The sequence below is a fragment of the Aplysia californica genome, unplaced genomic scaffold (genome assembly GCF_000002075.1).
Source record: "Aplysia californica isolate F4 #8 unplaced genomic scaffold, AplCal3.0 scaffold00268, whole genome shotgun sequence".
NCBI lineage: Eukaryota > Metazoa > Mollusca > Gastropoda > Aplysiida > Aplysiidae > Aplysia > Aplysia californica.
In genome coordinates this window covers 599,750-624,177 of record NW_004797538.1, presented here as the reverse complement: position 1 = coordinate 624,177, position 24,428 = coordinate 599,750, and the positions used below count along the sequence as shown (strand labels likewise).

At 41.5% G+C, this 24,428-nt stretch overlaps 1 protein-coding gene across 1 annotated transcript in view; it reads left to right on the top strand.

Moving 5' to 3' along the window:
• LOC101848825 (kinase D-interacting substrate of 220 kDa B) overlaps positions 1-24,428 on the top strand; it is a gene marked incomplete at its 5' end in the record, with an annotated part of 38,916 nt that overhangs the window by 6,780 nt on the left and 7,708 nt on the right. Inside the window, 16 exon segments of the mRNA XM_005101030.3 lie at positions 902-1,000; positions 1,610-1,708; positions 3,103-3,201; positions 3,982-4,080; positions 4,679-4,856; positions 6,081-6,242; positions 8,388-8,567; positions 9,677-9,848; positions 12,311-12,459; positions 13,715-14,022; positions 14,941-15,045; positions 16,891-16,987; positions 18,182-18,357; positions 20,660-20,882; positions 22,438-22,600; positions 24,060-24,247. Of these exon segments, the coding sequence (XP_005101087.2) occupies positions 902-1,000; positions 1,610-1,708; positions 3,103-3,201; positions 3,982-4,080; positions 4,679-4,856; positions 6,081-6,242; positions 8,388-8,567; positions 9,677-9,848; positions 12,311-12,459; positions 13,715-14,022; positions 14,941-15,045; positions 16,891-16,987; positions 18,182-18,357; positions 20,660-20,882; positions 22,438-22,600; positions 24,060-24,247 (2,497 nt within the window).

Sequence of the window (24,428 nt, the reverse complement as noted above, 5' to 3'; positions counted from 1 at the left end):
CTGAGGCTCTAACTAGCCTTTCTCATAATCTATACTGTCAGCAGGCCTCCTCTGCCTTGATACAACTCTCTCCTCTCCAACTCCCACCAGTAGTCACTCAGACTTTTATCAACTTGCAAACAATACAACTGAACACAGACTCACACTTTACTCACTCTCACACTTTCAGCCAAACAATACAATAGGCTAGGCCTAACCCCCTGCCACAACCAAAAACAAGTAAAAATACACCACAATAATTTTGCTCAGCTTCTAACTTCATTTACCGTTGTTTGTGGTTTACAGCGCTTTGACTCTTTGCTGTCTTTCGCAGAGGACCTGAGTTGAATTTGGGTGTGGGGATAATTTTTTGGAGTATCTCGGTCTTTCTGCTGGGATGTTGTATCCCTACCTTCCCAGCGCAGGTCGAAGCCTACCTCCTAAATGATCTAAATTGTTTTGATGGGGTTGCAAAATACTGACAGTTTTTAATGAAAAGATTAAACTCTACTTGAAATACAGGATTTTTCCTGATGCCATTCAGTGTTTAAGTTGTCAGTTTATAATTTCACAATGAAAGCGGACCTCTTTAGACTTTGTAAGTGGGTAGTTGGCAGGCGCTCTGGTGTGGTTTGCTCTTTCTCTCCAATCAAATATTTATTGTCCTTATCTCTCCTTTTTTTTGGTTAATGTTATTTTCTTGTAACACCTCTAATCTTCGGCACTGATATAACTGAATTGTGTTGCAAGTGCCGTAAAACCTTTTCTGAAACAAAAGGCTGTGTGTCTCCAGAGAGTGTGGAGCTGTTCAATTCAAACCTTATCGTTCTTATTTCAGTCAACAATTTCTGATTGTGAAATGATGCTATGAAGCTGAACTTTATGTTGACTTAAAAAAAATATCTTTCCTTTTCCTGACCAGGATGGCCTCACTGCCTTGGCCATTGCTGCCAAAGACGGTTATGCTGAGGTTGTGAACGACTTGCTGAGGAAAGGGGCTTACGTGAATCTAGTGGACCGAGTGAGTGCTGTGTTGTTCTTTTTTTAGGATGTGTCAGGGACGGTCTGTTTAAAACAATCAAAGTAAGTTCAGTATTTGGAGAATGGTTAGACTGCTGGATTCATGATCAAAAGGTTGTGTCCTTGGAAATGATACATTACAAGATTTTCCCCTAATCCTAGATGATGTGATTCAGGTTCCAGCATGGATTTTAAAAAAAACAAACTATGGTGATGTCATAACTTTGGGCTAGTTTAGATAGTCTTGGGTCATTTCTTTGACTTTATGCCCTAGACACCAAGACAAGCTGAGATTCTGTAGAGTAAAATCATCATCATCATTACCTTTCTCACCCTGCACCAGGGTATAGGCCACGGACAAACACCCTCCACTTTTCTCTATCCTGGGCTAGCTTCTTGATGTTATTCCATGTCTTCCCACTTTTCTGTAGATCGATTTCTGTGATTCCTCTAAAGTGAAATGGCCGTTATGAATTTTCTAATTAAGAATACGACTACTTAAAGCATTTCGTTTTTGTTTGACTAGCTGCATGTAAGCTCAATCAACAAGACTTTGTATACGATGCGAGAGACTTCAGTGTGCTGAGATGGTCAACATATTTTCTTTCAGAATGGAGATTCCATCTTGATCCATGCTGTCAAAGGTGGCTACATAGAAATTGTGAAGGCTTTGCTGAAGAAATATGTGGACGTGGATGTGCCGGGCCAGGTAAGCCAGTCTGTTTTTCACTTTTTTTTTTGTCCCACATGCTTTTTAATTTTGCAAGAGTATCTTCAAACTTTTTCCATGAGGTAACTACACCTTAACTCTCTCTTTCTCTCTCTCTCTGCTAGACTTATGCTACAATCCTACTGAAAAAATCTATAACAGATGGACAGAACACGGCCGCTTCAGTCAAAGTGTCGAAATAGTATATATATTTTAAATGTTCTTTCACTTGATTCAGTGATTCCAATGATGTAAGAAGCTCTGCCGTATGGTGAACAGTAATCTAGTTGTTTATAATCAATATGAATTCCTCACTTAAACTCTTGTAATTAGATTGAACACCAAATTTTCAGCTTGTCTATGAAGTTTTTTGTGGAAATCCTCCACCTTTGTGGCATTTGGATGGCACCTTTCCTCAGAACTACATGGTCATCTGTTTGGCTCTCTTTCTGGTGCAAACAATTGCAAGTGTAAATCTGACAATTGAGGGTCTGGTCTTGCCATGTGAGCTAAGTGAAGCTTTATGTTGAGTTTTTTAATAAATCTTTTTATGTGGGTGGTTGGTGGGTGCTCTGGTGCGGTTTGTTCCTTCTTTCCTATCAAACAACTATCGTCTTTATCTCTCCTCCTTTTTTAAATGTATGTTACTGTCTTGTTACAACTCTAATCTTCAGCACTAATATGACCTAATTGTGTTGCAAGTGCCGTAAAACGCTTACTAAAAACAAAAAAATCTTTATGATTTTCTTATGTGCAGCTGTAAGCTTATTCATGCAGAAGAGCCTGCTCTAATGGCCATGTGTCCAAGACAAGCATCTGTACAAACATCTGCTTCCCACTCCCCCCCTTGCTCTTTTCTGTATCATAATGACACAGTGCAAAATGTCTGCCTGTCTCAGACAACCACTTTTCTACTTGACAATGGGTGGCCTTCTAGGACAATTTTGACAGCACTGTGCTCCCCACCTGTCTTCTTTTTAATATAATATGTATGCTCTGTTGACATTGTAAGTCACTGACAGGAAGCAAAGTATAATAGATGCAAAAAATTGCAAGATCTGTTTTCCGTTGTTAATCCCAACAGAATCATTGATTTTATAAAGGCCGAAATTGGCCTTAATGGAAAATTATAATTGGTGTTAAAATTGTTAATGTTGTTTAAGAAGCTATTTTAGATTATGAATTTATTTACTTAAAATTTTTAGCATTTTAAAATTTTAGCATTTTAGTAGAGGTGTTGACCAGAATCAGGCTGTGCAGTGAACTGTTGCGAAGGGAACCACCTTTTTTTCGCACGCTCACATGACCCTATGCAGTTGCGAGCACTGTAAAACTCTTCCTAAAACAAAAAGCTAAGTATAAAATGTCCCTCTCTCTGCTTGTTTCTCTGTCAGGAGGGCAAGACTGCTATCTACTGTGCCGTGGAGAAAGGGTACACCGAGATTGTCAAACTTTTGCTCAACAGCAATCCTGACCTGGAGCTGAGCACCAAGGTAAAGTTGTGTTTTTTTTCTGGTGTTTCAATTTGTTTGTTTTTTGTTGTTGTTTGTTTTTTTGTTGTTGTTTGTTTTTAACTTGTTGTTCTTATAGGGAGAGGAGCAATGTCTGTGTGGGTGGTTGGAGGGCGTTATTGGTAGGTCCTACTTCTTTTCATTCCCACTGTTGTTTCTGTTTATCTGTCTTGCCTCTTCCCTCCTCCTTCTTTTCTTTGCATGTTACTCTCGAGTAACTCCTCTTATCTGTGGCACTTATATGACCTATTTGTGTTGCAAGTGTTATTTGCACACATGACAGCCCCCAACTCTAAAGATGCAATAAATTCCCTAAGTAGAAGAGAACAAGTCACGATCTTTCGCCTACGAACACAACACATACCACTAAATTCCTACCTTAATAGGATCCGCAAGGATACCCCACCCGACTGCCCGCTGTGCGACTACCAGGATGAAACAGTACCACACCACCTCTTTAACTGCCCAGCACTTTGTGACCTGCATAGCACCTACCTACTTGCCTCCCCAAACATCGGAAATACTCTATACAGCGACAAAGCACAGCTGATTAAAACCTGCAAATTCTTTGCCATATCGACAGACCGAAGGGCTAGAACCCAAATGGCCGCTGGATCGGAAAAGTAAAAAGTAAAGTAAAAGTGTTGCAAGTGTCATAAAACTCTTTACTAAAACTAAACGTTCTCATTCAATCAAGTACACATTGGGATTTAGCACAGCTTCTTGGGGATTTCTAATGCTCATTTTATCTCTCCATCACAGGATGAAGACACACCCTTGCTTCGAGCCGTGCGGATGCGCAATGAGGAGTGTGTGCGTTTGCTGATCGACAGAGGGGCAAAAGTCTCTGCCAGTGACAAGGTCAGTTGTTATGTTTCACTATTGTATGTCATTTTTGTTTTTTGTTTTTGTTTTTATTTTCTAATTTATTATTTTTTTAAAGTATTTTTTTTTTTGGGGGGGGGGGGGGAGGGGTATGATTTTCACAATTTTGAAAGAAATTTGTGAATTCAAATCTTTTTAAAAATGTGAAAAAGGATTGTACTACAGTGAACCATATGACACTAGGTACTTCAGATTGCAAATTCAAAATGTTTTTTTTGTTTTTGGTTGTTGTTGGTCGGTGGGTGCTCTGATGTGGTATGCCCTTTCTTTCCTGTCAAACACCTGGTGTCCTTTTCGCTCCTTCTTCTTGTCTTTGTATTTTATTCACTAGTAACACCTCTAATCTTCGGCACCTGTACGACTTCATTGTGTCTCAAGTGCCATAGAACTCTAATTAATCAAAGCATCTATCGTCTTTATCTCCTCTCCTTCTTTTTTGTGTTTGTTACTCCCTTGTAACACCTTTAATCTTCGGCACTTAGATGACTTTATTGTGCTGCAAGTGCTGTAAAACTCTTACGGAAAAAAACTTTCTAGATTAGAACCAAACTGAAATTTTTTTTTTTTCAATCAGAGAGGTGACACAGCCTTGCACATCGCCATCCGAGCGCGCGCCAAACGCATCACAGAGCTGTTGCTGTGTAACCCTCGGCACAGCCGTCTGTTGTACCGGCTCAACAAGGCCGGGGAGTCGCCCTACAGCATGGACACCTACTACCAGAGGGGCATCCTGCCGCAGATCTACGGACATGGTATGTCCCTGGGAAAGAAAAAATGAAATAAAATAATCCCATTTTTATTGATCCCCAAGTTGGTCTACAGTGGCCTAACATATTATATTATACATACATAAATAGGTACATGTTGATTTTTACAATTCAGAAAATAGGGTACATAAGTACATTAATACTCCCAATACATGCAAACTGAAACTTAAAGATATACTATTTATGTAGTTGCGAACGCTGCAGTGCCAGTTGTTTGTACAAGGTTTACGGGTAATCGTGTCTCGCTCAAGGACATGCCGTGGTGACCGTCCACCTATACGTCATGTCACTGACGTATCATCGTCATCATTGCCTTTCTCACCCTGCTCCAGGGTATAGGCCACGGACAAACACCTTCCCCCTTTCTCTATCCTGGGCTAGCCTCTTGATGTTTTTCCATGTCTTCCCACTTTTCTGTACATCGATTTAGGTGATTCTTCTCCAGGTTCCACGCGGTCTTCCCCGTTGATCTCTTACCCTGTGGGTTCCAATCCGAAACTTTCACTGACGTATGCTTGACATTTATTCTGAGTCTGAACTCACTGTCCACTCTGCCACTGGAGATCCCAGCTTGTTACTTCAAGTTTTGAGGTCTGATGCAATGCTGAACGCAAATGGGTGGTCGACGTGTGTTCAGATGTGGTTTACTCCTTCTTTCCTTTCAAACCTTCTGTTACTAATGCCTTTAGACTCTTACTTAAGCTAAAACTAATCTCTTTGTGTTGTAAATGATGTAAAACTCGTACTTTTCCTTCTTCTTTATCGCATCACACTTGAAATCCGGTATCTATCATATATTGGGCCGTCCTGCTCAGTTCATCTGTCGGCCCGTACAGCTTCTCTTGTAGTGTCAATGGGCTCGGCCTTGTTTCCTGTCTCAGGGCCCCGTGTGTCTTGCATTCTTGAAGGATGTGTTTCACAGTTTGGTCCACCTCTCCATGCTGGTATTTTGGAACTCGTACTAAAACTTAGAAGTGGGTGGTTGGCGGGTGCTCTGGTGTGGTTTGCTTCTTCTTTCCTATCAGACATCTATCGTCCTGATTTCTCCTCCTTTTTTGTGTTTGTTACTCTCTTGTAACACCTCTAATCTTCGTCACTTATATGACCTTATTGTGTTGCAAGTGCCGTAAAACTCCTACTAAAAGAAACAAAAGCTAACACACTGTAAAACTATGACCCTCACTTCACCTCAACCCCCCCCCTGTACAGGCAAGCTGAACGCGACAGACGCAGAAAACCTTCTGGGCTACGAGATCTACAGCTCCGCCCTGGCAGACATCCTGAGTGAGCCTGGCCTCATGACCCCCATCACCATGGGCCTGTACGCCAAGTGGGGCAGTGGGAAGTCCTTCCTCCTGGACAAGCTGCGAGGTATGTTAGTTCTGTTGTGAGTTGTGTCCTACAAGGGGAGTTCTTTCACTATCCTCATCAGCATAATCATCATCATAACCATCACCATCATCATCAGTGTCATTCTCAACCTCATCATCTTTGTTTTATTCTCATTGTTGTATAGTACAAGGGGAAGAATAAGTAGGTGTATGGAAACTTGGAGGTAAAAATATGTGAGGCAGCGTGGTGGAATCAGGCTCTCGTCAAAATTATCAAAGTGAAGAAACTTGCATTTTTCCACAGGTTTGTGAATTTTTATCAAATTTTTTTCTTTTTTGGCTCAACACCTTTCATGTCCATTAAAGAACTAGTTTCTGTGTGGATTTTCCTGAAAAACGTTGATTAAAATTACACAAAATGTAAATTTTCTGTTACCACCGACTCTTAAGCTGAGGAAATAACTAATCTTTGGTGGCCATTTTCTCAACTAGTTTTATCTCTGAAAACAGGTAACCCCACCTCCTTCATTCGCAAATATCTCGACTTGTATTCAAGATAAATGGATATTTTTTTCATCCAAATAAAGACAAGCGAACAAGCTATAAGATGATACCACTAACTCTACATGCCCAAAAATTTACGAGAGCCTGATTCCACCACGCTGCCTCACATATTTTATTGATATTATCCAAAAATGTTCAATATTTCCCCCCATTTGGTCTTAACACTCTGCCGCCTCATCTTGCCGATTGGCGATGTTCACCACCCAGTTTCTTTGGATTTTCAATGTTTACCACCCTGTTTCTTTGAATTTTCCCCAAAATATGATGGCAAAGTGGTAATTAGGAACACAGTAAGAAAAAAACAAAAAGAAAGCTATAGAAACAAAAGCGTTTACTTACCACATTATGTGCTATAGGCGTACTATATGTTATCATCATCATCATGAACAACAACATCATCATCATTATCTTTGTCTTCAAAATATGCATAAGTTTGAGTGCTGTTTTGATTTTCATCAGTTTTAGCTAAATCTCGTTTAGTTTAATTAATTGTTTTTAGAAACAATCATGTCTTCCGTTTTTGTTCAGGTTTCGGTTTTCGGTTTCGTAGCATGTGGCACTATTAATAAACTGCTGTCTCAAGCATTACCCCTCCACTCCGCTCAAATAAACTCAACCCAAACAAAACACTAACACAAGAGTTGACCCCATCTCAGTGGGTGTGGGTTTTCCTTCCAAGTGTGGCCACTGTTTCCTATGCATGTTTGTCATTCATACATTTATTGGTGGGTGGTTGGAGGGTGCTCTGCCTGCCCCCTTGTGTGGGTTGTTCCTCATTGTCTATCAAACGTCTATTGGAGGGCTCCCGTGGTCTAGAGGTTAGGTTACTGTGTCTGCCCCTCATTCAATAGGTCCCATGTTCGAAACCTGACAGTGACGGAAAATTTTCTTCGGTAAAGATTTCTACTCTCTCCCCCTTTCCTGCTCTCTAACCATGTTTTGTCGTCTGCTTTCATTTATCCATTCTGCCCCCTCCTCTGGGCTCCTGACTTTTTCTGCAGCCTTTCTTCAATCTCTACCACCACTCACTGGCTCATTGTTAGTGCTGTCTTGCAACCACACCCCTGATCTTGGGGCAGGTGAGATCTGACATCTAACCTTCTTGGATGGGGGCGAAAAATCTTGGAGGTCTTGTGTACATGTTGTACTTGTGAAAGATCCTTTGATAGACAGCAAAAGATCTTGTTAATATGTTAATGTTTTAGCGCCTAAAAATGGCTGCTTGCACTGTATGCTTCCCAGGAAGTTGAGGTTGTTTCAGAATGCTCACAGGTCTGCTGGGGTAATAGCGTAGATTGTGAAGCACATAGAGCTTACTGTTGAGTGAGGATTTGCGCTATACAAATGCTTTCTATTATTATTATTGTCCTTATCTCTTCTCCACTTAAACTGAAAACTAAAAGTGGGTTGTTGGTGGGTGCTCTAGTGTAGTTTGCTTCTTCTTTGCTATCAAGCGTCTATCGTCTTTTTCTCCCCTGCTTTTTTTTGTGTGTTTGTTACTCTCTTGTAACACCTCTAATCTTCGGCATTTATACGACCTTATTTTGTTTACAAGTGCCGTAGAACTCTTGCGAAAACTAAACTAAAACTAAAAACCAAAACCTGTCCCTTGTGTCGCCAGTGGAGATGCGCTCCTTCACGCAGCAGAACAGTCAGGGGGAGCTGAACTGGTCGTGGCTGACGGCCTTCCTCTTCCTGCTGCTCAACACCATGCTGGGGGAGGTTCTGGGCCTGACGCTAGGCTGGCGCGTCGGTCTGGCCGTCGGGCTGGGGCTGTTGCCCTTACAGTATGCCTTCATTGGTGAGTCTTTCAGGGAAGGAAAGCAGAGTGTGTGGTTTCGACATGCGACATTTCGCTTATACTGAAATACAATACAGTGGGTGGTTGGCGGGTGCTTTGGTGTGGTTTGCTTCTTCTTTCCTTTGAAACACCTATCTTCCTTATCTCCTCGTTTTCTTTTTTATGTATGTTACTCTTTTGTGACACCTCTAATCTTCTGGCGCTCATATGACCTTATGCAGTTGCGAGCGCTGTAAAACCTCTACTAGAATTAAACTAAACTAAATACAATAGACTAATTGCAAGCTTGTATAACATTTGGGGGGAGTTTCTTTATAATGTAATCAAAACATATGACTTAGAACCAAAGCAACTCAGACAAGCAGAATGGCAAGAGACAAAGTGTTTGCTTGCATAAAGGTCTGAAAAGCAACGTCCAATTTCTGTTCATTGTTTAGGGCCATTGGCCCACATAGCACAAAGCATGCACATTTTACAAAGGAAACTTCTGTGAAATAGCATGACACACATATCAGTAACATTTTAAAAATGTTTTGTCCTGTTAAACTAATTTTCCTTAATAAAACAGTAGACTGCCGTGTGCCCTTTTCTTGTTCATAGCAGTTTCCAGATGAAAAGGCATTTTGCTAGTGTAACCATCTAAAAAAGGTGTTATTCCAAAATATGAATCGTAATTATTCAAAAACTAGTCACATTTTGACTTTGATTAATTTCATACAAGTAGGGTAAGTGATAGGCAATTGATTTATCAAATTTAAAAATTTAGCACCAAAAATAAAGCGTTTAGTCAGCTTATGGCAGTATAGTCCAACTACTGGAGAAGCTAAGAAGAAGAAGAAGCAAAAGATCAATACCCCTCTGGTAGTATTGATTAAAACGTCTTCTATTGTTCCATGTGTCTGACAACACGGGTGGTGTGCGGATGCTCTGGTGTGGTTTGCTCCTTCTTTCCTGTCAAACATCTATCGCCCTTGTCTCTCTCCTTTTTGGTGTATGTTACCTCTCTTGTAACACATCTATCCTTCGGCACTTATATGACCTTATTGTGTTGCAAGTGCGGTAAAACTCTTTCTAAAACAACACGCTTTTGTTGCATTTTCCACCCACAGGCATCATCATCTTCTTCACGGTGAAGCACGACTTCTCTCTGACCAATCGCATCAGTGCGGCCCTGGCCAGGAAGCAGAAGTTACTGGCCCTGTTTATGCAGATGCTCTTCTGCGTTCCCAAACAGCGGCCTGTCTCTGACAAGCATTCCATGGCCTCCAGCTTCTCTGTCCGGTGAGGGAATGTTTTGTCAGACCAGAGTATAAAATAGTATTGTTGGCGTGTCGCTCTGTTTTTTTGTTGTTAAAATGTTGTAAGTGTGTTGTTGTGTTGTTTGTTGTTAAAGTGTTGTTGGTGTGTCGTTCTGTTGTTTGTTGTTTAAGTATTGTTGGTGTGTCATTCTTATAGTATTGTTGGTGTGTCATTCTTATAGTATTGTTGGTGTGTCGTTCTGTTGTTTGTTGTTTAAGTATTGTTGGTGTGTCATTCTTATAGTATTGTTGGTGTGTCATTCTTATAGTATTGTTGGTGTGTCGTTCTGTTATTCGTTGTTAAAGTGTTGTTGGTGTGTCGCTGTGTTGTTTGTTGTTAAAGTATTGTTGGTGTGTTGTTCCGTTGTTTGTTGGTGTTGGTATAGTATTGTTGATGTGTTGCTTTAGTGTCAATTATTAGATTATTGTTGCTGTATTGTGCTTATATTACTTGATAGAATATTGTTGGTGGATCTTACTTTTGTCTGTCTGTCATTAAAATAGTATTGGTGTCTTGCTCTAATGTTAGTTATTAGACTACTGCTGTGTTGTTGGTAGGTGCTCTGGTGTGGTTTATTTCTTTTTTTCCTATCAAAACCTACCATCCTTATTCCTCCTTCTTTTTGCGCGTTTTTTATTCTCTTGTAACACCTTTAATCTTCAGCACTTATATGACCTAGTTGTGTCGCAAATGCTGTCAAACTCTTCCTTAAACGAAACAAAAATCAATATGGCCTATCTGTGTTGCAAGAAAACTCTTACTGAACACGGCGTCACTTTTCGCCCGAATCTGTTACTTTTAGTTCGCGTGACTCAGCAGCCCGCCGGAGCTCCCCGGCTCGGGGTCACGGGGTTAATGAGCCCTGAGGCGACTTTGCCGGTGTCGGTTAGGAAGTTCGCATTTTTGACTATGTTTAAAACGATATAACTTCTTCCCCATCCCACATAGCAAACCATTACGCGGATGTACTAAAAGCTCAATGTCTAGAGATTTATTCTGCGTTAGAATGGTTAATTTCTGTGCCTTGGTTTTTGTTCTAGGCAAGTCTTTGTAGAGTACCCAATTTGTCCTATTCTAGTTACAAACTTATGAATAAATGATTGTTAATTTAAAAAAGGCACGGCAGATCTCTCCAAAATCTGTGTTAAACTGACTACGAATATCATGTCTTTTACCATGAGAAATCTTAAATCTGCGCTAGTAGAAATAGTCAAGTTATAAGAGAAGAAAGATGCACATCTGCATTTTTTAACTAAAGACGATCAGCGTTAGCTCTTATTTTACTATTAAACAAGAGAAAGTTACTCTGCGTTTGTTCATGAATCACGCTGTGTCTGTGGCAGCCTGCATACTACTAAAAAGATATAATATAGAATCTAAGCAATTAAAAAAAACACAAAACCGTGTAAATACATGGGTAGAGATAAACTTCTTGTATGGAATAAAAATAATGACAACATTCTTAGTTTTTGTGTCGGAAATATGCGCAGACACAATTATGGATGTAAAGAAATCAGTCACATTGTCAGTTATTGCAAATGGTCATAGAAACGAAAAATAAAGCAGGAAAAGTCTGGTGCTAATTCAGTGTCACTGGAAAGCTAGAAATTATTCTTATAACCCAATTACGTGAAGTCATCCCTATTATTCAGTCAACTTACAAAACCTAGACTTAGCGTTTTAAGAAAAGTAAGGAATTTCTGGAGTGTAACAGATACTGTTTGTGTATTAGATTTACATTGAAGATGTATTCTAGAACTAAAATCGATTTGTACTTTTCATAGAGAAACTTCAAGGTGACTTTTATCAACTTTCGAGAAAATATGTGAATATTCACGATTATATTAGACACATAAAGTTGAATTTGGAGGAATTACTTCATAGCGAATTGTGTGCCCGATGGATAAAGTTGCAAAATTACAGCTTTCTATTATAAGCGCAGATACCATCTTTTCTGAGTATCTGCACCAATGTTATGTCGTTCATGTCCCAAAAGTTCGACAGATTTTGACGATGCCTTTTTTTATATTGATTTTTTTCCATTCACGCTAGTCAAAAAAACCCAAACAATTTAGCATTGCCGACTCCAGCGCGTCTAACGAAATAACCAGACAAGTTAAAACGTCCGTTCTTTTTTGAGTCTCAAGAGCAGAAATGCATGCTTTGGGTGCACTAAATGAGAATTACCATAAATACAAGGATACCCCTTAAATTGTACGTTGAAAAGTACCAAAAATTAAGTCGGCCCAGACAGAGCGGCGACAGGGAGCTGACCCCCGTGTCCCCGACGTGATAAGGCGCCCGGCGGGGAACCCCCCGCGGCAACTAAAATTCCACTGCCGGTGCGCCGTGTGAAAGAAAAAAAAGCCCAATATGACCTGTTTGTGTTGCTGACGCTGTAAAACTCTTACTTACTAAATCTAAACTAAGCTTCTGTCTTCCAGGTTCTTGTTTTCCGACTGCACTCGCCTCACTAGCGTTGGCGGTGAGAAATCTCTGGCAGCCATGATAGGGACTCTGTGCGAGGCAGTGGAGAAGGAGTACGGAGTCTTCATTGCCAGGCTTTTCCGAGTGTTTAAACCTACTCCAGGGAGTAAGTGATCGGAAGGTGTCATAATTTCTTGTGTGTTGACAATGACAATCTATTTTCATCTCGCAGGGAGAAATTTGTCTTGTTCGTTTACAATGGCAGTAGATGTAACAAAAGTAAGGTGCACTCACGCATGCGCACAAATAAATATGACTTGAATGAATATGTCTCACGTGCTAAGACAACCCGCTCTCTCCCTCTCTCCCTCTCTCTCTCCCTCTCTCTCTGTCTCTCTGTCTCTCTGTCTCTCTCTGTCTCTCTCTCTCTCTCTCTATCTCTCTATCTCTCTCTCTCTCTCTCTCTCTCTCTCTCTTTGTTTCATTTGTAGCACTGTGGTTTCAGTAACCTCACTGCAGTTGGTATGAATGAATTTCTATATCTGTCTGTTCTTGGTTTTTTTTAAACGGGAAGATACATGTTTTTGAACATATCTATTTCAACTTCTTGCTTCCCTTCCCGTTTTTTTTTTTGTAGTTGAGAAAAGAGGCCGTCTGTCTCTCCCTCTGTCTCTCCCTCTCTCCCTCCCTCTGTCTCTTCCTCTGTCTCTCCCTCTAGGCTATTCCATAAAAAATGAAACTGCCATGACTCACATAATACAAGGGTAATGACCTTGGGATAAAATTTTATATGGTGATGGCACCGTTGTTGTTGTTTTTCCCTTCTTTGTTCTTTCAGCAGAGGAAAGTTGCTAGCAAAAGAAAAAAAGAAGAAAATAAAGCAAGGAATACATTAAAAGAAAAAAAAATAAATAAAGGATGGCCCTTTCACCGCATAGAAATTTTTTTCACTTGGTTATCACCTCCACATTACGTTAGTTGCTACAGTTTGATTGTTCATAGAATTACCTCCTCTCTCTGTTGCTGGTTGGATGGTGCTCTGATGTGGTTTGCTTCTTCTGTCCTATCAAACATCTATCGTCCTTATCTCCCCTTCTACTTTTTTATGTTTGTTACTCTCTTGTAACACCTCTAAATCTAATCTTCTGGCGCTCATTTGACCTTATGCAGTTGCGAGTGCCGTAAAACCTCTACTAAAACTAAACCTCTCCTCCTCCTTTCTTCGGGTTTGTTACTCCCCTTGTAACACCTCTAACCTTTGGCACTTATATGACCTTATTGTGTTGCAAGTGCCGTAAAACTCTTACGAAAAAAAAAAGAACATTTTTTTCACTCGGTCATCACCTCCACATTATGTATGTTAGTGGCTGCAGTTTGATTGTTCATGGAACTACCTCATCTCTCCCTCTCTCCCTTCCCAGAGTCGCGAAGCTCGAGGTTCAAAAGCATCTGCTGCGTGCCGTACTTCATCATCTTCCTGCTCCTGCTGATCTGCGTGCAGGTGGGCGTGGGGCTGGCTGTGGCATTCGGCATCAAGGAGAGCGTGGCGGTGGACGCGGTGCTCATCGCGCTGGTCAGCGTGGTGGGCCTGGCACTGGTCACAAACCTCTACACCTGGGGCCAGATGCTGGTCGCTCTCGTCTTCTCGCAGAAGAAGCGCGTGATCCGGGCGGCAGACAGCATCGACGAGCTCAAGATGGACGGCTTTATGCAGCAGTTGAAGACTGAGGTAATGAGTGTTGGCGGGTGCTCGGGTTTGGTTTGCTTCTTCTTTCCTATCAAACATCTATCGACCCCGCGGGGCGGTGCCACTGACTGAAGTGTCTTTAAGCCATTCCCAGAGGGGGGACATTTCTCGTTCTTATGCACAGTAGAATTGTAAATGAGCTGATTCAACAACATCATGCTCGACATATGTGCCTAAACTACAACAGGGAACAGCTGCTTTTTCTTTCCTTATCCTTACTACCGTCATTTTCCTCTACTTCTTTTTTTATGTTTGTCACACTCTTGTGACCCGCTATTGTGGCGTCGGTGGCCTAGTGGTTAGGCTCTCGGACTCGCAACCGTAAGGTCGTGGGTTCGAATACCGTCAGGGGCCCGACGTTGTGTCCTTGGGAAAGGCACTTTACATGAATTTTCCTCACTTCACCCAGGTGGGAATTGGTACCCGGCTATAGACAGTGAAAGATCTTGTCAGTTTGTTAGTGTTTGAGCGCTTAATCAGCTGCTTGCACTGTATGCTTCCCGGGAAGCTGAGAATGTTTCGGAGACTTCTATGGTCTGCTGGGGTAATAATATAGTGTAAAGCGCATAGAGCCTGCTGTTGAGCGGGGATATGCGCAATACAAATGCTATCTATTATTTCAGGGTGCCTTGATAGTTGAAACAGACTTTGTGCTGTTTAGGCTACAGAGGTCAGCGGAGTAAGCCTGATTCCTTGTTTAGACTTCCCTGTTGACATCCACCCATTGGCGCTCTTATGACCGTATGCAGTTGCGAGCGCTGTAAAACCTTACTAAAACAACATAATCTTCGGCTATTATATAACCCATTTGTGTTGCAAGTGCTGTAAAACACTTACTAAGACTAAACTATATAGACAACTTCTGGTCAGTGTTTCATGGTCTGTCTTTGACCTCCTCAGGTGGACCTGATGAGCCGTATGGTCAACTGTCTGGACAGCTTCACCCAGGACCAGACACGTCTGGTGGTCATTGTGGATGGACTCGACTCGTGCGAACAGGACAAGGTTTGTGGGAGAGAGAGGGAGAGAGAGAGAGAGAGAGAGAGAGAGAGAGAGAGAGAGAGAGAGAGAGAGAGAGGAGAGAGAGAGAGAGAGAGAGAGAGAGAGAGAGAGAGAGAGAGAGAGAGAGAGAGGAGAGAGAGAGAGAGAGAGAGAGAGAGAGAGAGAGAGAGAGAGAGAGAGAGAGAGATTAGTTTGTTTCTCTTTTCCTCTTACAAGAAATGGGATGATGGTTACTGAGATCAAAGAATTGTAGTTCTTAAGCTGCATTGGTTGTTAGGACGACTAGTTTGAAAGTGTTGGTCACTTAGGAAAGTTGAGCGAAAAAGATAATTATAGTAATAATAATAATAACAATAATTACTGTAGTAATAAAAAGGTAATGGTACTAATAATTATAATAATTATAATAATAATAATGATAATAATAATAATAATAACAATGATACTAATGATGATAATGACAACGATACTAATGATGATAATGACAACGATACAGATAATATGTATCATGTCGACTCCTGTACACTATTGCTTAAGGCGCTTTCAATATTTTTATCTAAACGCAAAATACATGTGCATGAATGTGCACACAAAATCTCATTAGATTAACACTAACAAATAAGCAAACATTCGTACTATCACAAAACAATCAATGATGATGTGCACGCCATATTGTAAACATAAGAGTACTGTTCTTAAGAAGGACTGAATTATGTGAATTTTATCTTCACAGCCTTTTCGAAAGTATTCTGGTTAGCTTAATCTACTGTCTTTATCACTACTTCTTTTCATTGAATGTTACTCTTAAGTAACACCTCTAATCTTCAGCAATTACATAACTTATTTGGGCTGCAAATGCTGTGAAACTCTTACGTAAACGGAAACTAAATGTGAGGTGCCATAGTGAAGTCAGGTGCTCGTCAAAATAAGGAAATGAAAGAAACCAATGTGTTTTTTGCAGGCTAAGCAATTTTTGTCTATTTTTTTGTTTTTTGGCCTAGCACCCTTTATGTCCATTTAAGAACACATGTCTGAAAAATATTGATCAAAGGCACAAAAAATGCAAATTTTCATTTCCAAGACTCTCAAGCTATGGAAATCACCAAACTTTGGCAGCGTCCTTGAATTGCAAACATCTCAACTTCTATTTAAGATAAATCTTCATTTTTTACACAAAAGGCAACACAAGCAAACAAGCTTTAAGATGATACCAATTACTTAATTTGTCAAAAAATTGACGAGTGTCTGATCTCAGAGGCGTGTCCTTAGGAAAAGTGTAACGAATGTAGATCTAGATCTAGATAATCTGTAGGCACTAACCTGTTAAGTCTCTTGATGAGGTGTACTCAGAATGTGTGGTTCATGGCGTGACAGCTCAGGGGGAAGTGAAGTCTCCCTCCTAAGTTAGGTACAGCTTCCGGGTCAGCTCCAGTAATCAGTAGTGGTGTGCATTGGCGTATTTCTTATTCAATAATTACATTATAACTTGACAAAAAGCCATTTACACAAATTTTCCTCTCTTCACCCAGATGGGAATGAGTACTTGGCCATAGACAGCGAATGATCTTGTCAGTATGTTATTGTTAGTGCTTTTGTGCCTATAAATGGCCGGTTGCACTGTATGCTTCTCAGGAAGTTAGGGTTGTTTCAGAATGCTCTCAGGTCTGCTGGGGTAATAGTATAGATTGTGAAGCGCGTAGAGCTTGCTGTTGAGTGGGGATTTGCGCTGTACAAATGCTATCTATTATTATTATTATTATTATTATTATGATTATTATTATTATTATTATTATTGTTATTATTATGACACAAATAGAGATGGGTTTTTCTGTTTCTTTTCATCTCCAGGTGCTCCAAGTTCTGGACACTGTCAAGTCTCTGTTCTCAGATGAGGGAGCTCCCTTCATCACCATCTTGGCTGTAGATCCTCACATCATCATCAAAGGTACGCCGTGCCATCATTATCATTGTCATCATCTCCATCATTATCATATTCTTCATTATCACCATTGTCATTACCATCATCGTCATCATCATTATCATCCGCATCAACAGGCGTAGCAGCTGCAGCAGCAGCAACAGCATTATCTTCGTCATCATCATCGTCAGCATCACCATCATCATCAGCGTTGTAAATAGCAAGGAATAAAAAAGTGTTGAGACTTGTAGAATTTTCAAATATTTTACAGGTTCAATGTTTCGCCCGAAAAATCATCATCACCATCATCATCATCATCACCATTGTAGTAAGAAAAAGAAAATTGGTGGAGACTTGGGTATTTGGAATTTGTTGACATTCAAAAATATGTTCAATATTTTTCCCTTTTGGGCTTCTTCAAGAATGGGATCTTTAAAAACAACCACTTCCCACTCCCCCCCTCCCCCCCCCCCCTCCCCCTTGTGTTTCTAAAAATAATAATATAATAATGTTCAAGACATTCACCTGTCTGAGATAACCGGTTTTCTCTTCGACAATTTTGGCTGTGTTGTACAATTTCGATTGTATATGATTTGAGTTAGTACTAAATTGATCCTTTTAACTCCTTGTCTTCGACAAGCCGCTCCCAGGGGCTCGTGGTTGGGATGTCTTTGCCGGTGAGCCGCTGGCACCGGCTTGGACACATTCCTTTACAATGACTTGGACGTCAACTTACTTTTTGGAAATTGCTGAAAACAGGTCTCTTTTACTGGGAGTTCGTTCATTAGATGAAGAACTGAAAAAACAGGTTCACTTGTTTTGAATAAATGACCAGTTTAGTGATGTATATGTCAGTTTTTACAATTCGTACCTAAAAAGAGAGGGTACGGTGGATTAACGGTTAGTGTGCTTGTCTCCGAAGCGGAAAGTCTGGGTTTGAGCCTCGGTTCGGATTTTTTTTACCCCGTCGTGCTCACCCTGCAGTAATGGGTACCTGACTTCGAGTTAGGGAAGTAAACGCAGCGTGGAAAGGAACTGGCCTCCTTACCACAATATGCAGAAGGCCCAGAAAGTTGTTTCACTAACAAGGCAATCCCCAATGACCGGATCGGATGCGGGAACAACTTATCTTTACCTAAAAAGAGCCCTGGCATAGTGGGTTTACACCCGTCTCAGAGGTATAGAGTTAATATCCTTTGTTTTGTCCTTGTTTGTTTGCAGGCATTGAGCAAAATCTGCGCAGCTCTTTCCAGGACAGCAACGTGAACGGCTTTGACTACCTCCGCAACGTGGTACACCTGCCCTTCTACCTACAGTCCCAGGGCATGCGCATCCAGCAGGTGGAGCCGGTGCCCAGCCACCAGGGGGCAGGCGAGTCTCCCTCCAAGGCCACTCGGGTACGCACCACAGCTTTCTGCTCTTCTTCTCTTTCCTTAATGCACTTTTATTACTTTAAAAAAAAACTTTTTCATCTTCTGTGGTTATCAAATGTTCAGGGGAGATGCAGTTTTTTTTATCGTAGGCCAACTTTGTAGGTCTTTAACACTTTCCACCCATGCAGTGCCCACAACCTCTGTCCCCACATACAGGGTGCAGATTGGGTACATCAGTACTGTACATGGATCTTGACAAAAATACCCGCATCAATATGAAATTTTCCGCACATTGACTATATTGAACATGACAATTGCATGTTCACCAAAATAGGAATTAGAACCGGAGCTAAAACCATTAGATCTAGCACATTCATCACCCGAATCCTCGTCATGGCGTCAATGTAAAGTAGGAGCGGGCACGAGAAGTGCCGAGTACCCGTTTCTTGCGAGAACGGCCCTCCCCATCTCTGCCCACCCACAAAACTGCTGGCCGAAACCGAGAGGTGATACTGTTCGTTGGCTTGACGTAACAAATTATGAGAGTGAGAGGCGTCAACGGAAAGAGCAGCACAGCCAGTGAGAACTGACACGCAGACAGTGCCACTCACCACCGTGCCACCCTGTGTCTGAAACTGAAAGGGGGGGGAGAGGGTGGCGAGATTAAGCGAGGTGAGGCTAGGCGAGTGGGGGGTTGATCAGTGCTTAGGCCTAGGGCTTCACCTACCTTCCTTCACCACCTGCGCCTGCCCAACAGGGCTAGATCTAGCCTAGTTGGGATCCCGACCACGGCCGGCCCTCTCGCTCAGCAGGCTGCTCGTCCAACGGCGGGAGAAGAGAATTTGGTCACGAGACGGCCAGCACTTCTCAGGACCGTTACTGGTCTCGGGGAGAAATAGGTCAGCTTCCTGGCCTGCTCGCTCAGGAAGAAAAAGTGCTTCCTGCTGCCCGTCTCTAGTGTAAAGCAGCACTCATGCTTGGTCTACTCGACCTCCCCCCCCCCCCCCAAAAAAAAATAATTTAAAAAAAAAAAATAATTTAAAAAAAAAAAATCGCTCCAATTGTAAACAAACTGATTTTTGCACTCAGAGGCCACACAAACCAAAGCATTCAGAAAGAAAATTGTAACTTTAATAAGTGCGCCTGTCTAAAACGATTTTTTTGGCCATATGACACTTTCACCTATCGGCGTCCTGTGGGGGCAAAATGTTCCAGACTTTTATTACTTTTTTACAACACTTTTTCCTCCTCTTTGGCCATTAAGTGTCAAAGGGAAATGCAGTTTTCTATGGCTGGCCAACTCTGCCGCTCTTAACATTGAGATGTTATAGTTTCTCTTTGATGGACTTGTGAATAATTTTCCTGTTTGTCTACATGGTAAGTTTTTATATATATTTTTAAAAAAACTGTTTATTTGTTTGTTTTGAAGTGTGATGCTTCTCTAGGTGGGGAAGAAAGAAATTGTTTATTTGTTTGTTTTGAAATGTGATGCTTCTCTAGGTGGGGAAGAAAGAAATGGTTTATTTGTTTGTTTTGAAGTGTGATGCTTCTCTAGGTGGGGAAGAAAGAAATGGTTTATTTGTTTGTTTTGAAGTGTGATGCTTCTCTAGGTGGGGAAGAAAGTGTTAAACTCTATTGAGATATTATTGGAGTCTTCCCTTCCCTGTTTGTTTTTTGATACACTCGGCATCTTCTTGGAAGCTGCGTCTTTCAAACTTGAGACTATATTTCTTTACTTTAACTTTCTGTAGGTGGTTTGAGGGTTCCTACTTCTTTTCTTTCTCTCTGTTGTTTCTGTCAGTCTCTCTCTCACTTCAGAAAGTGGTGTTTATCATTCCAATGTGCTGGGCATTGCTACAATTCGATTACTTGGGAAAGGAAAGTCATACAAGTCAAGAATCTTGGTTCTTTCATATCCTTTTTATTCTGCTAATACAGTTAAACCTCTTCTAATGACCACCTGTCCAAGAAAATCACCTGTACAAACAACCAGTTCTCTCTTCTCCCTTGCACTTAATTTATTTTTAAAATTCTTCTATCTTATGCAGTTGCGAGCGCCGTAAAACCCCAAACTACTCTAAACTAATTTCTTCTATCATCTTGGTTCACACCAGCTTACTGTCAGTTTTACCTGGTTTCTGCAGGTGGGTGGTTGGCGGGCGGTCTGGTGTGGTTTACTCTTTCTTTCCTATCAAATGCCTGCTTTTCTTATCTTTCCTCCTTTTCGTTGCTCTCTTGTAACATCTCTATTCTTCAGCGCTCATTCGACCTATTTGTGTTGCAAGTGCTGTAAAACTCTTACTAAAATTAACAATGGTTTTTGCAGCAAGACTCCACGCTGACCAACGCCAGTGAGACTCGCGTGGGTCTGCGGAAGGCGTCCCGCAACCTGAGCACTTCGGTGGCAGGGGGCAGTTTGTCGGATTCGGTCCCGGGCACGATCTATGCCAGCTCCTACGACCTGACCTCGTCTGCGGCCAAAAACGACTACTTTAGCGACATTAACCCGCGCAGCATGAGGCGGTTGATGAACATTGTTGCTGTGACCGGTATGTTCATGTGGCTCTGGCATTTGTCTACAGTTTACATTGTTGTTGTTGTTGTTTTTGCTGTTTAGAGTCTTAAAGGCAGTATTCTATTTTGAGCTGTCTTCAGGGATCTTCATCCTCATCATCGTCATCATCACCACCCTCATTATCTTCATTGTTGTCATCGTCTTTTTTGTGGTGATTGCCATCAACATCATCATCATCATCACTTCATCATCACCACTTCATCATCACCACTTCAGTGATTGCCCATTTGTGAGGCAGCGTGGTGAAATCAGGCGCTCGTCAAAATAATGAAATCGGAGAAACAGGCCTTTTTCTACCAGTTTGGCAGTTTTATTAGATTTTGTTTTTTGGTTCATTACCTTTTATGTTCCTATAAAAACAAGTTTCCATGTGAATTTTACTGAAAAACGTTGATTAAAAGCACAAAAATGTCAATTTTCAGTTTCCAAGGACTTTCAAACTATTAAAATTACCAAACTTTGGCAGCCATTTTCTCGCTAATTTCACCTCTAAAATCCAGGCGACCCTGGCCTCCTTCAGGCGCACATATTTCGCCTTCTATTCAACATAGATGGATGTGTTTTTCACCAAAAGTAAGGCAAATGAATAAGCTTGAAGATGATACCAAGAACCCCATATGCCCCAAAATTGACGAGCGCCTGATTCCACCATGTTGTACCACATTTCATCTAAGCCATCTCGGAACGCTTCCAGCAAATGATGTTTTGCTTTTGGCTTTTGTGACTTATATATTATATACACATTTTCCAATAACTTTAATATAGGCCACTGCCTTTTTTGTGTACCCTTTTGCAATCAATTTCTTGAGACCAAGATCTGACACCCGCTCCCTCCCTGAACCCCCCCCCCCCAAAAAAAAAACAAAAAACAAAAGACAAAAACAAAAGCTAACCCCCCCCCAAAAAATCCCCCACAAAAAAACCACCCAAAAAACCTAGGCCAAAGTACGTTAAACAACGACAAAAAAATAAAATCAATATTGGATTATAATTCTATTCTCTCCTCCCACCTCCTGTGCTCCGGACCTCCACTCCCACACCCCTCCTCCGTGGGTGGTTGACAGGTGCTCTGGTGTGGTTTGCTCCTTCTTTCCTATCAAAAGACTATCGTCTTTATCTCCCCTCCTTCTTTTTTATGATTGTTACTCTCCTGTAACATAAATAATAATACTAGATAGCATTTGCATAGCGCATATCCCCGCTCAACAGCAGGCTCTATGCGCTTTACACTATATTACTACATTTCTAATCTTTGGCACTTATATGACCTTATTGTGTTGCAAGTGCTGTAAAACTCCTACCAAAATTTAAAAAAGATCTGACACCCCCCTCCCTCCCTGAAAACAAACCCCCCCCCCAAAAAAAAACCCAACAACAAACAAACAACAAAAACGAAAGCTAAAAACCCCCCAAAAACCTAGCCAGATGGACATTAAACAAAAACAAAAAAATTAAAATCAATATCTAATTATAATTTTCTTCTCTCCTCCGGTCCTCCCCCCCTTACACCCCTCCTCCCCTCCCCACAGCGCGTCTGTTGAGGGCGTACAACATTGACTTCAAGTGGCACCGACTTGCGGCCTGGATCAACCTGACGGAGCAGTGGCCTTACAGACTGTCCTGGATCATTTACCACTTCGAAGAGGCCGAAGTGATGGAGAACTCTGCCTCTCTGTATTCCTTGTACAAACGGTCTGTAGTATAATATTTATTATTGTTATTATTATTTTTTTTTTTTTCTATATCATTATCATTATTATTATTAGTAGTACTATTCTTACTGTTGTTGTTGTTGTTGTTGCTGTTGTTGTTGTTGTTATTGTTGCTGTTGTTATCGTCGTCGTCATCCTCCTCCTCCTCCTCCTCCTCTTCTTCTTTTTCTTCTTGCCTTGTTAGTGAGACAATTTCCCGGGCCTTCGGCATATTGTGGAGGGTGGCCAGTTCCTTTCCACATCGCCTGTACCTCCCCAACTTGAAGTCAGGTACCCATTACTGATGAACTCCGTGTCTGAACCGAGGCTCGAACCCAGACTTTCCACTTCGGAGACGAGCACACTGACCTCCCCGCCACTGCACCCTCACAAGAAAGTCACAAACACAAATAAGGAGGAGAGATAAGAATGATAAATGTTTTTTTGTTCGTTTGTTTTTGTAAAGTGCTTTACCGCGCTCGCAACTGCATAAGGTCATATGAGCGCGCGGGACACACCTAATATTTTCAGTTGGTAGGTACTTTTGAATTTTGCCCAGGTGGCGGCTGAAGCCTACTCTTATCGATTTTAGACCACCAAGGGATCTTTAGCGTGCGCAACTTGCACACGGGTCCTCCGAGATTTTTCGCCCTTGTCCGAGAAGGCTATGTGTAGATCTTTCCTACCAGAAGATCAGGGGTGAGGCTGAAAGACAGCTGTAAGGAGGAGCCAGGGAGTAGCAGTAGAAAGGCTGCAGAAAGAATCAGGAGCCCAGAGGAAGGGGCAAAGGAGGTGAGGGGGTGGGGACAGAAGGAGGAGACGAAAGCAGACGACAGAACTTTGCTAGAGAGCAGGAAATGAGGTGAAAGGAGACAAATTTAGAGAAGAAAATTTTTCTGTCGCTACCCAGATTCGAACCTGGGACCTTTTGAATGAGAGGCCAACACCATAACCTCTAAGCCACGAGAGTCCCCTGATAAATGTTTGACAGTTAAGAAGGAGCATACCATACCAAAGCACCCGCCAACCACCCACCAAACGGTCTGTAGTTGATTCTTGTGCTTTCCTGCTCCTGTGATTATGGGGGTGGTCGGTGGGCTAGAAATTTGACTCTTACAAGTCATAAGCTTATTATCTGCTTTGATGCAACAAGTGTGATGTGAAATTAATATGTAATCATTAACATTTTCAGTAGTTTAAATAGCTATGAACTTGTATTACCAACTAATTTGTTTTTAAAAGAAAAATTTGGTATATTCTGAAGAAACATTTGTAGAACAGACAAGCAGATATTTGTGATGGATGAGGAAAACAAGAAAAAACAATTGTGCATTATGTATCTATTCAGTTGATGTGTCGACCTCTGAGATTTAAAGCCCTCGGCTTTGCCCTACATCACAGCTGCCACTGAGTAGTTAAGATCTCAACAGCTTTTTCTTCTCTTTTTTTTCCCCCCCCAGTATCGTTCCAAGCATTCCTGCCACCAAAGAGCAGGATCCTCTTCTAGAGATTGACAGAAATGTTCGTAAATTGGAGGCTAGCCTCACCTCAAAATCTGGGAACTTCCCTCTTCTCAGCGTGGCCGACTTGAAGAAGTTTTTGCCCTGTACCATCAACCTTGACCCCTACCTAAGAAAACTTATCCGAGGTACGTATGACATTTGGAACATTCTTGGAGGTATGTTATGATGTTCGGAACATTCTTGAAGCTGTCCGTTGTAACAAATGTCGGAACTTACATGCTTCTCTCGAGCTCTCTGCGACCACCATTTCCAACCAAGATTGGTGTTACTGGCAGTGTCACAGAGGGAGGGAGGGAGGGGGGGAGG